The sequence below is a fragment of the Bidens hawaiensis genome, unplaced genomic scaffold (assembly GCF_021521415.1).
Source record: "Bidens hawaiensis isolate Kalapana, Puna unplaced genomic scaffold, B.hawaiensis_p1.1 tig00059811_1, whole genome shotgun sequence".
NCBI classification, from domain to species: Eukaryota; Viridiplantae; Streptophyta; class Magnoliopsida; order Asterales; family Asteraceae; genus Bidens; species Bidens hawaiensis.
The window spans coordinates 9,836-23,561 of record NW_027500758.1 but is presented as its reverse complement, the minus strand read 5'-3'; the positions used below and the strand labels follow the sequence as shown (position 1 = coordinate 23,561).

At 32.1% G+C, this 13,726-nt stretch overlaps 2 protein-coding genes across 2 annotated transcripts; one reads left to right on the top strand and one right to left on the bottom strand.

Annotated features, from left to right (window-relative positions):
• Window positions 1-472: 472 nt before the first annotated feature.
• Window positions 473-2,215, bottom strand: LOC143602766 (uncharacterized). Its single transcript, XM_077079769.1, has 8 exons — window positions 2,196-2,215; window positions 1,970-2,097; window positions 1,788-1,878; window positions 1,564-1,702; window positions 1,425-1,480; window positions 1,106-1,226; window positions 824-1,012; window positions 473-592 (listed from the first exon to the last, which is right to left on the bottom strand). Exons 1-8 carry the CDS (start codon window positions 2,213-2,215, stop codon window positions 473-475), a joined length of 864 nt encoding a protein of 287 aa, XP_076935884.1.
• An 8,047-nt stretch (window positions 2,216-10,262) lies between these two features.
• Window positions 10,263-12,870, top strand: LOC143602767 (uncharacterized). The gene is made up of 7 exons (XM_077079770.1): window positions 10,263-10,305; window positions 10,386-10,496; window positions 11,030-11,141; window positions 11,248-11,412; window positions 11,751-11,843; window positions 12,152-12,226; window positions 12,330-12,870. Exons 2-7 carry the CDS (start codon window positions 10,414-10,416, stop codon window positions 12,537-12,539), a joined length of 738 nt encoding a protein of 245 aa, XP_076935885.1. The 5' UTR covers window positions 10,263-10,305; window positions 10,386-10,413; the 3' UTR covers window positions 12,540-12,870.
• Window positions 12,871-13,726: the final 856 nt, after the last annotated feature.

Sequence of the window (13,726 nt, the reverse complement as noted above, 5' to 3'; positions counted from 1 at the left end):
GTTATAGTCAATATTGAATTATGTAATCCAAATTTTAAATAAATAAATTTTTAAAAACGTAAAATAATAAAATTAAAACTAAAATATATGAGTTGCAATAAACAAAAAAACCAAAATAAGTTAAAGGATAAATTCAAGAAATTAAAAACCACCATCATAAATAAGAAATGTATGTAAATAAAAGCAAAACCGAAAGATAAAGTCTTCACACCACCAAAATGAAGTCTTAAAATATAAATAACACCGAACACACTCGGGTGTATTTATTATTAATTACTAAAACGTAAATAAAATAAAATTATCAAGTCTTCAAAAACACCACCAAAATGAAATCTTCAAGTCACTTCTCGACCTTCGTAGTAAGAAATTTAACACCGTCCTTGCTTGATCCAACAACGCTAACCAACTCAGAATCATCTTGAACATCGCTTATCTTAGACTTAGTAGAAGAAAATCCCGATGGTTGATCACCCTAAAAAACATCCACAAGCTTACGCTTCAGTTTGTCATCTGAATCGCTACTTGACATTTTGATCTCATTCACTTCATCATCAACCAAACGATAAGAAACTGGAGTCTTGTTATCAGAAATCTGTCTAAAAAAAGGTGTAAACAATATAAAAACAAACCAAAAATCTCAAATAATGTAAAGTATATAGAAGTGGAAAAAACCTTTAAAGAAGCAGAACTTGTAGACTGAAGATCAGTTAAAGAATTTCCAAAAGTTAGGGATCCAGAATCAGAAGGCGACAAAATATAATAAAAAGAATTAAAATATAATGCAATAATGTAGTTGATACAAGTTAAAGGCATATGAATTTACCACTATAAACTCAGACATTAGTCTTTTCTCAATAGAAGAAATTATTTCTTGATCGTCTGTTAGCTTTGATATACCGTATACCTCAACATTATTCCTAAAATTGAAATCGGCAATCTCAACTTTAAAAGCAAACTTCTTTTCTAACAAACAGTTCAACTTCGTGGGAAATCCACTATGCCCAACATCATCCTAAAAATTTATAATATAAACATGTGTTACATAAACAGTGTTTTATATAAATAAAACATTAAGCAGTAGAATATGAATACATAAAAACATAACCTCATCTTTAGTAGCAAGCAATTCAGATGCTCTTTGGTTGATAATAAGTTTGGCATCCCGATCAAAAAGGGTCAACGAAACAACACCACTGCCATCTTGAACTCTTAGCTTAATCTTAAACCTGAAATATTTTTTTTAATCAACAACATAGCAACATTTATTATTAAAAAAATATTTACATATACAATATAAAATATACCTAGGAGTAGGTGTAACACCCAAAGTGTTACATCTCTGATTCTTTCATTCATAAACATCTTCGCCTTCCACCGCAGTCACGATCACCTTACGACTACAACTATTGCAACCGACATAGTACCATTCTGAATCCGAACAAACCGCCTTTATGGTCCCGAGTACTATAATACTCTTTGGCTTAAATAAATCAATAAAAAAAGATAACATAACGTTATGTTAAAAGATATAAATTATAATTATATATTATTATAAAAATATACCTGCAATATAGTGCAAATTTCACAAATGTTGAAAAATGATGTAGCCATCAGAAACTCTTCATCAAGAGTAGACATCAACTTTACAGGAATAGGCCTACGAACAACACCATCAACATTGAACTCTAAAAATTCAAACAAACTGCAAAACAAATTTATAAGGATTTAGAAATGCAAAGGAAATAATTATTGAATAAACAAATAAAGAGATATCTTAATAATATTACCGTGTTTTATAATCTTCAATATCAGAAATACTATCATTGAGGAACACACGAGTAACATCAGAATCGTAGGAATTAGACACATACGGTTTCTCTAAAAATTTAAACACAAGATAGTCATTATGATATTAAAATAAGAAAGTCTCCAATAAAAATTAATTAGATATTAAAAATAAAAAGCAAACCTTTATGGTATTTAACTCTACCAAATTGCATGAGAATAATCATATGTGATTCATCAAAATGGTCAACAACATACTTAGAGAACTGTGATACGTAATCACCCCAAAGAGTAACGTAAACACTGTCACCGCTGTAAAAATCAAAAATATTATAACAAAAATTTTATAGTGTTCCACAATTAAGAAATATTAATACAAACTGACATATAAATTAATGAAATACATCTACCTGATATCAGAAACCTCCATAGTTAATCTTGCATTTCTTTTTACATCTCTCAGATTATGTGAGAACCGAGCCCCGGTGCGGAAGCGTGAATAATCGGTATTAACGGTGGAGCTCGGATCCGGGCTAATATCGTAACACGTATTCACTCTTGAACGATAATAATGGACGGATGTGGAGAGATCATTTCGATTAACAATAATAAATAAAGTAGGATGAACAATTGTATGTAATCGAAACACAATAGATAGATGTAGAAGTATGATTTCATTAACCGAATGATTGTCATGAAGAACACTCATACATACATTCATACATACAAAGGAACGGCCACCCGGGGAGATCTCTTCCCCGGGGGCAAACTCTCCTAATACAATAATAAATCTCACAATGCACACATGACCTAAACAAATGACCTAAATCATCTATTTATACTAGTCTTGTGCCTTGGTCTTCACTCCACCGCCACTTGGATAAGACCAAAGGAATAAAACATAATATAATATTTCACCCGTCAAATGCTTCAATTACTCGTTATAATATCTTGTTGTCTTTCTTTAATTTCTTATTATAAACGAGTAACGATTCGATGCGTCGGTCTAAAATATAATACCCAAAAATCTCCCCCTTAGACCGATGCCATCGAATCACTTTCACGATCACCTCATAACCCGATGCCATTCATAGAAATTCTCCCCCTCACAATAAGCGTCTCCCATTTTTCATTTCAAATCATTTTCTCTTTATCTCTTTCGGATATAGTTGTATAGGCATAAGATCGAGGATTCAAACTTCAATGTTCAACTACGAGTTAATCCGAAACCGTAAAAGGAAATAAACTCAAAATTTTCTTTAAAGTGAGTCTTTCACTTGATTCTACCAAAATTTGCAATGAAATTTCATGTAAATTTTCTCCCCCAATTTTGTTGCAATGTCATAAACGAATGTGTCTTTAAATCAAGTGCGGGTGAACATCTTTAATTCAAACAATCTTGACCATCCATATCAAGAATTGTTGATAAATATTCAAAATAAACGCATTAAAAGATACCTTTTGTGGTTGAAAGTTGACATTTGACATGATCAACTCTTGAAATACCCCTCGTTGACCCGACACAGTCAACGGCTGATTTGACCAGAAAAGTCACTTCCAAACGGTCACTCATACTTGGGCAAACATCTTTCATTAAGAACACATGGTCAAAAAGTCAACGGATAAGCAAGTATACATCATTTTGTTCATCTTGGCCCGTTTGACTTTTGAAAGTCAACTAGACATGCTCTCGAGAAAAGGAAATTCTCTCGAGCAAAGGACATGCTCGTGAATATGCCTTTACATTTTCTTTACAAACCTTCACAAGACATGCTCAAGAATTTAAATATGTGCTCGAGAATAAAGGATTTATCCTTGTGTGCTTGGGGCTTGAAGTATGTGCTTAGTGCTTGATTTGTGTGCTCGAAGATTTAAAAATTCATCCTTTTGTTCTCGAGGCTTTAAAGGCTTATGTGCTCGGAGTTAAAGTGTGCTCGGATAATCAATGCTTACCTTTTCTGCACATTCAACTCGTTTCAATGAGCAAATTACCAACATACCCCTGCACGTAATCAGTTATCGACCATGAAGACCTGTTGCAGTATTAATAAATAAACATATCAGCAACTTTCAGCTCTCATATTAGTCCAGAAATTGTGCAGCAGTAGCAAAAAGATCAACAACAAACATCAACAGCAACAACTCTTTAGGACCTTCGTATCATTTACAAAATTTCAGAAATTAACATGCTGAATTATCTGTTCGTGTATACAAATCAGCAACATTAAACATGTATCAGCAGCTGCACTCTTAAGTGCTCGGGAAATATCAAAACTTGTTAATAGTGCAACAGCAACTAGTACTTCATTCATCCCCATTTAAAAATTGTGCAGCAGTGAAATACTTGTAAATCGGAAAATAAATCGAACACGTATGCTCGTGAATAATTTGTTCAATAGCAAGCCGTATCATCTGTTTATTTACTAGCATCTGTTCATGAATAACAATAAGCCAACATCTATTCGAGCACCATCATATCAATTACCAAACAACCCTTGAAAATTATGCAGAATTACTGAACAGACCGCACACATTAATGAGATCAACAACAAACAGCGGCTGATGTTAATGTCTTTGAATATCAGCAAATCCGATCGAGACATCATATATTAACCATCCTTTACGAGCGTGCAGCAGCAAAAACTGTTTGTGCCAGCCCTTACCAGGAAATCATTTCTCGAACAAGCTGCCATATATTTCTGCATCTTCTCGTGAATGAATAATATATCAACAGCCATCTACACCATCGTAAACACACAACTCAGCTGCCCATTTTAAATGCTATAATGCCCCAAAATTCCCTCGAAAGTAACGTCACCAAACTGCACAGGGCTTTATTAACAGCAGCTGATAATAGTGCAGCAACCACATATACCAATATTACCCTTGAATAAATTCGTGCAGCAGCTGCAAATTCTCGAATGCCCCAGCCAAAACTCCTTCAGCAGCATGTACAATTTCCAGTCTAACTTGTACCAGCTTCAAAAAGACTAAACAACCGCTGCATCATCAGATTATGAATGATAATAACAATCTGCAGCAGCAACAAGTGAATCTTCTTCATATCAGCATATGTTGGAACAATAATCGTAACAGCTCGTGACAATAATCTGCCAAATCAGTAGTCGAACAAACTAAACACACTAAAAAATCAGCTAATTGTTCGAGTATCAAGTTCAATATTCAACCAGCAACAATCAATTCGAACACACAATAGGGCTCGAACACTTAATCTTTTGTAACTTTGACACGTGTCTGCATGTTCGAACATTTGCACCCAATCTGCTCATGAGGATCCTTATTGAATACTAAATTATTATCACCTCGAACCCAGCCAATAACCATTTTCCCCAAAATTTGAACATATGAGCCCTAAATTCTTGGATCCGAAACTGAACTCATTCAACATGAAATTAAGCATTGAAATCAGTCTATATCACCACGAAATCATCATTCTAACACCAAATTATCATCAATCTCATCAAACACTCAGATCTAGAACATCGATATAAACGAGTTCGACCGAAAACGAACCGAAATCAGTAGATCTGGACGAAACTGAATATATAAACATGAAATTGATGTTAAATCTCCGAACTAATCATCAACCCAAACATCAATCCACATGTATAATCCTTCAATCATCAAAGTTCATTCAAATCCATGTAAAAACCCATAAAAACATCAACGAACTTCAAGTTTAACGTCCATGGCGGATTCAAGAGCGAAATGAATCAAGTTCAGCGGTTAAGCTGAACGATTCGGTAACCTCGCTCTGATACCAATTGTGAGAACCGAGCCCCGGTGCGGAAGCGTGAATAATCGGTATTAACGGTGGAGCTCGGATCCTGGTTAAGATCGTAACACGTATTCACTCTTGAACGATAATAATGGACGGATGTGGAGAGATCATTTCGATTAACAATAATCAATAAAGTATGATGAACAATTGTATGTAATCGAAACACAATAGATAGATGTAGAATTATGATTTCATTAACCGAATGATTGTCATGAAGAACACTCATACATACATTCATACATACAAAGGAACGGCCACCCGGGGAGATCTCTTCCCGGGGGCAAACTCTCCTAATACAATAATAAATCTCACAATGCACACATGACCTAAACAAATGACCTAAATCATCTATTTATACTAGTCTTGTGCCTTGGTCTTCACTCCACCGCCACTTGGATAAGACCAAAGGAATAAAACATAATATAATATTTCACCCGTCAAATGCTTCAATTACTCGTTATAATATCTTGTTGTCTTTCTTTAATTTCTTATTATAAACGAGTAACGATTCGATGCGTCGGTCTAAAATATAATACCCAACAGATTAGAATTGTTATCTTTAAAAACATGAACAACATGTCCAATTATGTCTGGAAGACATGGGATTAAAGAATTAGAATTACAAAAAATGTTGATAAATAAAAATAAATAAACTACTTAAATAATACCTATAGTTGCTTTCAACGAGATCTCTTTATCAATAACTGACTTGAATGAGTAAAACTTAAAACCGAATGTAGGACCATCAAACTGGCTACAAGGATTAACATGGGTACTGGAGTTTAACACTAACTTATTAGGGCAGTCGATAACCTTGTAATTAGACGCATTAGATCCAAGGCTAGGGTTGACTATAGTTAGTGTAGCATTCTCGTTTAAATAACGTTTAAAACAGAATATATCTTGTTTAAATACTGTAGACTGCATTCGGTTACCCTGGATTTTTAAAAAAACAAACAACAAATTTTGAAATAATAACAAAAGGGACAAAAAATAATAAACATAAATGGTAAAACTAAACATTACCGATTCATCCATAAAAACCATCTCAATCAAGAAATCTTCATTAGGTTTAATGTTATCCTTGACACTCCAAACCTTCAACAATTTGACCTTAATGGTAGATGGAGTAGATCTAATAACATCAATCTCGTGAAACATCGTAAACTTCTGGGACTCCATTGACCTTAAGAAATAAGAACACAATGAATTAGTAACGTATAATGAATGAAAAATGTGAAAGATAAATAAAAAATATTAAAAGAAAACTGACATTAACTTGTATGAAGAAAAACAATGGAGGTTATAATTGTTCTAGGTGATTAGAAAGCTTAAGAAATGAACGAATATATAGTGTAAATTATTGAGTTATTTATGTTAAATTGAATATAAATAGAAAAGGTTTCGAATAATGGAAAAATATAATTCTTGACATGATATAACAATTCAAGGACATAATTATTTTGACTAATGTGTTTTGGACTAAATTTAAACTTGATTTCACATATATTGTTTAAATCAAATAAAATATATTAAATAATATGTAAAATTTGAATTGCATAGAATAATATAAGTTTAAACATTTAGAACCAGAATTAATGTAATTTGAATCAGTTTTGACTAACTTATGATGTTTCGTGGAATTGATTTTAGGAATTAATGTCCTTGAATTGTTAGTTAGAAAAAAAAAAAGGAAACATGTTAAATAGGAAACAATTCATTTTTTACGGTATATTAAACGAATACAAAGGAAACCTGTTAGTCAAACAATTAATATTCATATTTATTGTAAATTAAAATTATAATTCAAATCATATACCAAAAATATATAGAGATACAATAGATACATTCTATAACCTGATTTACTTATTTATAATTGGTAAAGTTGTTAGTCCGTATTATGTATTATTATTTATAGATTAAGAACATTTAATTTTAAATAAATTATTATGATTTGAATTATGAAATTTATTATTATAGATTAAATTTGAAAAAAGAGTAATAATTTTAACTTAATTTTAATTTAATTTTTATTTCGTTATAATTACAAATTAGGAAATACTTAATTGAGGAAAGTCAATGTATAATATTATTTTATTAGGGTTTAAATTCTATAATTAGAATTTTATTATAGATGGTAGTGACAAAAATTAGGAAATATTTAATTGAGGATAGTCAACGTATAAAAAACGAAAACAAATACTATTAACTTTTAACTATGATATATGAAATTGAAATATTGTAATACATGAATAAATTAAATCTATACATGAATGTTTAATAAAAATACAAATACTTCGGTCTTCATCAATAGTGATATTAGTATAGATGATTCGAACAACAACCTGAAATAATAAAAATGAGAATTAATCATTATATTGTGGACTTTTAAAAAATAATTATAAATGGAAAATTTAAAACGTGTTACCGGAAAAACGATATTGTCAGAATAGCCATGGTATACCGGAAAAGCGATAATAGTATAGATGAGTCGAACAATAACCTGAAATAATAAAAACGAAAATTAATAATTATATTAAGAACTTTTAAACAATAATTAAAAAACAAAAAATTAAAAAGGTGTTACCGGGAAAACGATATTGTCATAATGACCATGGTATACCGGAAAAGCGATATTAGTATAGATGAGTCGAACAATATCCTGAAATAATAAATTAGACAATTAATATATATATTATGGAGTTTTAAACAATAATTAAAAAGAAGGAAAATTTAAAAGGTGTTACCGGAAAAACGATATTGTAAGAATGACCATGGTATACCGGAAAAGAGAAAGAAACTTCTATTAATCATGAAAGTTCATATTTTGATTAATTAACAAAGTTAAATGAAGTATTTAAACAAATATAAAAAAAATCATCGTTATAAACATGATAGGAAAAATAAACCGGCAACACTTACCGGAAAAACTTAAAACGTCCACATATCACCTTCATGACCGTGTATCATGTCACCAACCTAAACTGATTTTTTTGAAATCAGTTATATCTGAAAATAAACATATAAAACTTATAAGAAAGAATAACCGGAAAAAATAATAAGGTTGCCGGAAATTAATTTATTGTAGTTTACCTTGGATTGGAAATATTAAGCAGAAATAAGAGGCTAAGAGCGACCATTAAGGTTTGTGAAAAGTGTAAGCAGAAGAATTTAGACTTAAATACAGTATTTGAATTTACGGGTTAATGGGTTAACGGATAATGAAGACCACCGAGAAATTAAGCTAATATGGGTTAATGGGTTAAATGTGGTTTAATTCCTGAGTTGGAATGATTAAGTAAGGAAATGGATGACATGGAGGTGAGATGGCATCCTATGTGGACACCCTAGAATGGTGCCATGTGGAAATTGTGTCCTACTTTAATAGTATGTGTAGATTATTACTATTATTATTATTATTATTATTATTATTATTATTATTATATTTATAATTTATTAAAAGAAGATTACTAAAATACCCTTAATATGTTGGTATTATTACTAAAATACCAACGGTCAACGGACGGTTAACTGGCGGTAGGAGTCAGAAGAACCCGCCGGAGAAACATAGGGACACAAAGTTCGCAAAATCTTTTTCAGGGGTTAACCCATCTCGCGTCGATATAAACCAGGGAGACAAAATGCAGATTTCTCAAAAGTTTAAAATAAAAACACTTATTTAAACTTTCATTTTGTATGAGAAAACCGCCGTTTATGTTTATAAACTTTAGTCATTAGACCAAGTGTACTATGATACCACCCCATGCCACGTCACTTAGCTGGGGCGTTAAACATCGTAGCTTGTAGGGCGCTAAAGCCTAAAGGCGTAAAGGGGCTTGTTAGTTTGCTTTCATTTTTTTCAAAGAAAAATCAAAATGCACAAAGTTGTTTGATTTATTTCATGAATATTATGATATAAGCTCTAATGAAAAAACGAGTTGGTTTCAAAATAAAGTGAAGAGGGGAAACAATGCCCCATGGTCTTTAGCAATATAACCGAAACCAATTTTTATTAATAATTATAATTCATGATTATACTTTATTCTATTAATAGTTATAAGAAATAACAAAGTCAAGTAGCTATTTCAAGACAAATAAATTCTTTATTTTAAATATACAAATAAACAAAACAAATAAAGTTAGATACAAGTTATTTTTGTTAGTAACTACGAAATCAAGAGATAAAAAATAAAGAACTAAGAGGTGATATTATAGTATGTCCAACAGAAAAAAGAAATACGAATTTAAACATTTTTTTATAATTTTTTTAAGCATACGAACATGATTCTAAATACTTTTACAAAACAACTATACAGTATATTGACATTTTGCAAAATTTAAACTATATATGAAAAAGGGGAGGTAGTGAAATTCCTGACCACTGCAATATGTCCACAAGTCCATTGATAACATCAATTTTTGGAAAAACGACTTTTTTGCGTGTTAGACCATCTCACTTTTTGAATTTAAAGAACCTCGTTGTCTCACTTTTTGGGTGTTCGTTATGTTTGCTCTCAGAGTTTGAGTTTATTGTTTCACAGGAAAATCATACTGTCAGTTGGCACCTGACGTGGGTAACACTGTAAAATGAACACCCGGATGGGGTTCGTGGAGTTGTAATTGTGTTTTCGTTATATTTTAAACTTTTAATTATTACATTCTCAACTGACGCAAGCAAAGCAAGTTCCTCTAATTGCTGTGTCTGTCAGTTTTCTCCGGTACGCTGCTTCATCGCCGACACGCCTTTTTGCGTCAATTGTTATTATTATTATTAATAATTTCGTTCGTGTTACAATAGGATTGAAAATCAATTCAGCGAAGAGAGGATGACGAATACTAGTGATTGTATGGAATCAAGTGACTGGAATAATAAGAATCAATTGCAACGGAAAACCATCGTCAACAAGTTGTATGTACTTTATTATATTATTCTCTCATTTCTTCTTATTCTTTTTTGCTTTCAGAATTTGCTGGTTATTATGCTTTTATTTTGTATAATTATGTGCTTTCATGAAATTTTTGATAAATATTTGTGTTATTTTGTGTGACATGTGTACTTTATTATAGTGGTGTGCACGGTTCGGTTATTAACCTCAACAATTGGTTTTCGCTCAATTGGTCGGTTTATTCGGTGTTCGGTTCGGTTAATAACTAAATTCAAATTTTGGGCTAAAATTTTTAACTTTGAAGTACATGAAATGGATGGATAAATACATGAAATGGAGCTATACATACATGAAGGGGTGGCATAAAACATGAAATACATGAAACGGAGATATAAAAGCTAGAAATATATGACAATATGAATGTTCGGTTCGGTTAACCAAGGGTGCGAAAAATAATCAATAGCCACTTTTCGGTTAATTCGGATTTGGCTAGTTTTGGTTCGGTTTCGTTGGTTTTCGGTTCAGTTATTGCTCACCCCTACTTTATTATGTGTAGAATGGATACCTTGAAGAGGCATCTCCCATTCACCGAATACGAGAGACTAAAGGAACTTAAGAAAATAGCTGAGAGGGTTGAAAAGGAGATTTATACCGCTGCCACAAGCCAGGTTTTGTAGTTTTTGGACCTTTTGGTTATTGCCTTTTTACTTTTATGGAATGACGATTTGCAATTCTTAAGGACAAGTGATAATATGTAGTTTATTTTGTTTGCAGTCGGAGTATACACGGAAGATATGCTTCATGATGTTGACTATGGAGACTAGATTAGAACTTCCTATACGCTCAAACTCTGCCGCTTTACATAATAGCGTAAACCCCTCGGTATCCTTAGATTCGACAGCAAATAGCGGAGGTTGGCGAGAGGAAGTGTATCAAAAGGTAAGCGGAAGCGTGTCCAAAAGTTCTGTAAATTATCTTACATTTTTTTAAAAGTGCATGAGGTTTTTACATTGCTTTTGAGTTGAACAAAAAATTTACCATAGTTAAAATGTGCTGTAAATATTTGTGATACTATATATCGATAAAATTTCAAGGGCGTATATAAATTTTTTGGGTGTAACCGCTGTCATTCTTTTTTATACTAGATTTTTTGCGATTTTTTTTTGTTTTGAAGTTTTGACTTAAAACGAGGGGAAACTAAAGGGGAATCACATATTTTTACAAATGCTTTTGATGAATTATGAGTGGGATTATTAATCTCTTTCTACTGATTACAGATAAAAGCTATGAAAGAGCTGTACCTGCTTGATTTGACAGCTCAGATGGGCAATCAAGATGGTGATGATTGGCAAGAGGAATTATATCAAAAGGTGTTGTATACTTGTATGTTATTGTTATCTACTTATCTTACATTGTTTTAAAGTAGTGAAAGCATAATTTGCTTTCGAGTTGAACATATTTAAACACTACTATTCTAAACCAAAGCTTACTTTTGCTTCTTCGTTTTTTGGCACTGATTAATGATTATATCTATTTGAGTTAAAAAGCTGTTACTGAAAATTTCAGTTAAATAGTGCATTCAAGTTTTTGCAGTTATTACTGTTCTTTTCAAATAGCATCAAACAACTAAATGGGAATAACGTATTTTGAATATCATTTGTTTTCCAACGTTTTACAGATAAAAGCTATGAAGGAACTGTATCTGCCAGATTTGAATGACATGCACCAGAAAATCGTTTCCAAACTGCATGAGGTAAGATAATGGCTCATATAAAAATTGGTAATCTTTTCAATTTATTTAAAACCATATAGAATCATTTAGAAAAGACATTTGTTGAAAACCTTTTGTTGTCCAGTACAATTCTCTTCCTCAGCAGCCCGAAAACGAGCGACTTGAGAAACTGAAAAAATTTAAAAATGTGGTGGAGTTTTTCATGCAATTCTTACAAATCCCTAAGCATGGAATGTTAGCTATTTATAAAGACAAACTACCCACATATGAGAGGCAGATTAATTTTGCCATCAATTTGAGGCGGAAACCAGCGGCCTCGCAGCAGCAAGCATAAGCTTGACCCGGGCTATAATAGTTGTATTAACACTTTTGACAACATAATGTGACAAGTGGACCCAGCAATTGAACTTTCATGTTGCATGATATCTTGGGAGTGCTACTTATCTTTTTATCTTTGTTTAAACTTATGCTATCCTGGGAAGTGTGTGTATATAGAAGAATGTTACACTAGAAGTCTAGAATGCCTTTTAATGTAAGTATTATATAATTAGTCTAATGGGTGGTAAATATGTTTGTAGGTAAAACGTTTCGATATTATCTTCCCCACTTTTACATTTGTATATTTGAACTAAATCTTATTTAACTTTCATATTGTATGATATCGTGGGTATACATAGTGAAGTTGACAATATTTATGTCATGTAGATCTAATGTTATGTGCAATTGTGCTTGTGCACAACATTCATGGTGCTTGTGCCAAATTGAAGCCTGATTTTATTTACTTGTCATGTGTAATTGTGCACAACGCTCATGGTCGGGTTTTTTACTAGGTTTTGACCAGTTTTGCCGGTTTTTATCGGGGTTTGGTCGGATCGGGTCCAATTTTTGACCGGGTAGAGGTGAAACCGGTTCCGGTTGCGGTTTGTATGAGAAATTAAAACCTGGTTCAAACCCACGGGTTGGATATACTAGGTTGATCTGTTTTTTTCCCCACCTCTAGCTCAAAGCATATGTGGCTCGGCAATTATATAATTGTTGCTCAAAACGTGTTTGATCCACTAACTTCCCATAGTAGCTTTGAGCGTTTGATTCCATGCAACAATGATCCACAAAATATTCAAGAAAATTGTAGAAATTTAAAGTCTTGTAATTTGAAAGATGCAAGTTAACACTTTGACCCAAACCAAATTTGGTTATAATAGCCCATTTTAACCCAAATATGACTAATTGATCCTTTTTCAAGTCAGAGGTCTAAATCATAACAATGCTTGAAAAGTTGCATGGAAAGTAGTGCAAAAAGAATCCGGGTGTAAAGTCTACCCGGATATATTGGGTATAACTGACCCGAAACCGGTTTCTTCAATACCCGACATCCTACCTGATATTTTGAAATCATCCGCAACAAAAACAAAATCATTCACATAGAAATTAATGAAGTTGATTTAGTAAAAGAAAAATGATTTCAATGAACATGTACACACTACTCTAATTAGCCCAATTTTTTTTTGTTTTGTTTTCTAC

Bases quoted from the DNA above. Each gene is read 5' to 3' on its own strand.
- LOC143602767 (XM_077079770.1), top strand. From the start codon at position 10,414: ATGACGAATACTAGTGATTGTATGGAATCAAGTGACTGGAATAATAAG. The intron at 11,413-11,750 runs GTAAGCGGAAGC...TACTGATTACAG, and splicing joins GAGAGGAAGTGTATCAAAAG to ATAAAAGCTATGAAAGAGCT. The intron at 11,844-12,151 runs GTGTTGTATACT...AACGTTTTACAG, and splicing joins AAGAGGAATTATATCAAAAG to ATAAAAGCTATGAAGGAACT.
- LOC143602766 (XM_077079769.1), bottom strand. From the start codon at position 2,215: ATGGAGGTTTCTGATATCAG. The intron at 2,098-2,195 runs GTAGATGTATTT...TGATTTTTACAG, and splicing joins ATGGAGGTTTCTGATATCAG to CGGTGACAGTGTTTACGTTA. The intron at 1,703-1,787 runs GTAATATTATTA...TTTGTTTTGCAG, and splicing joins ATTGAAGATTATAAAACACG to TTTGTTTGAATTTTTAGAGT.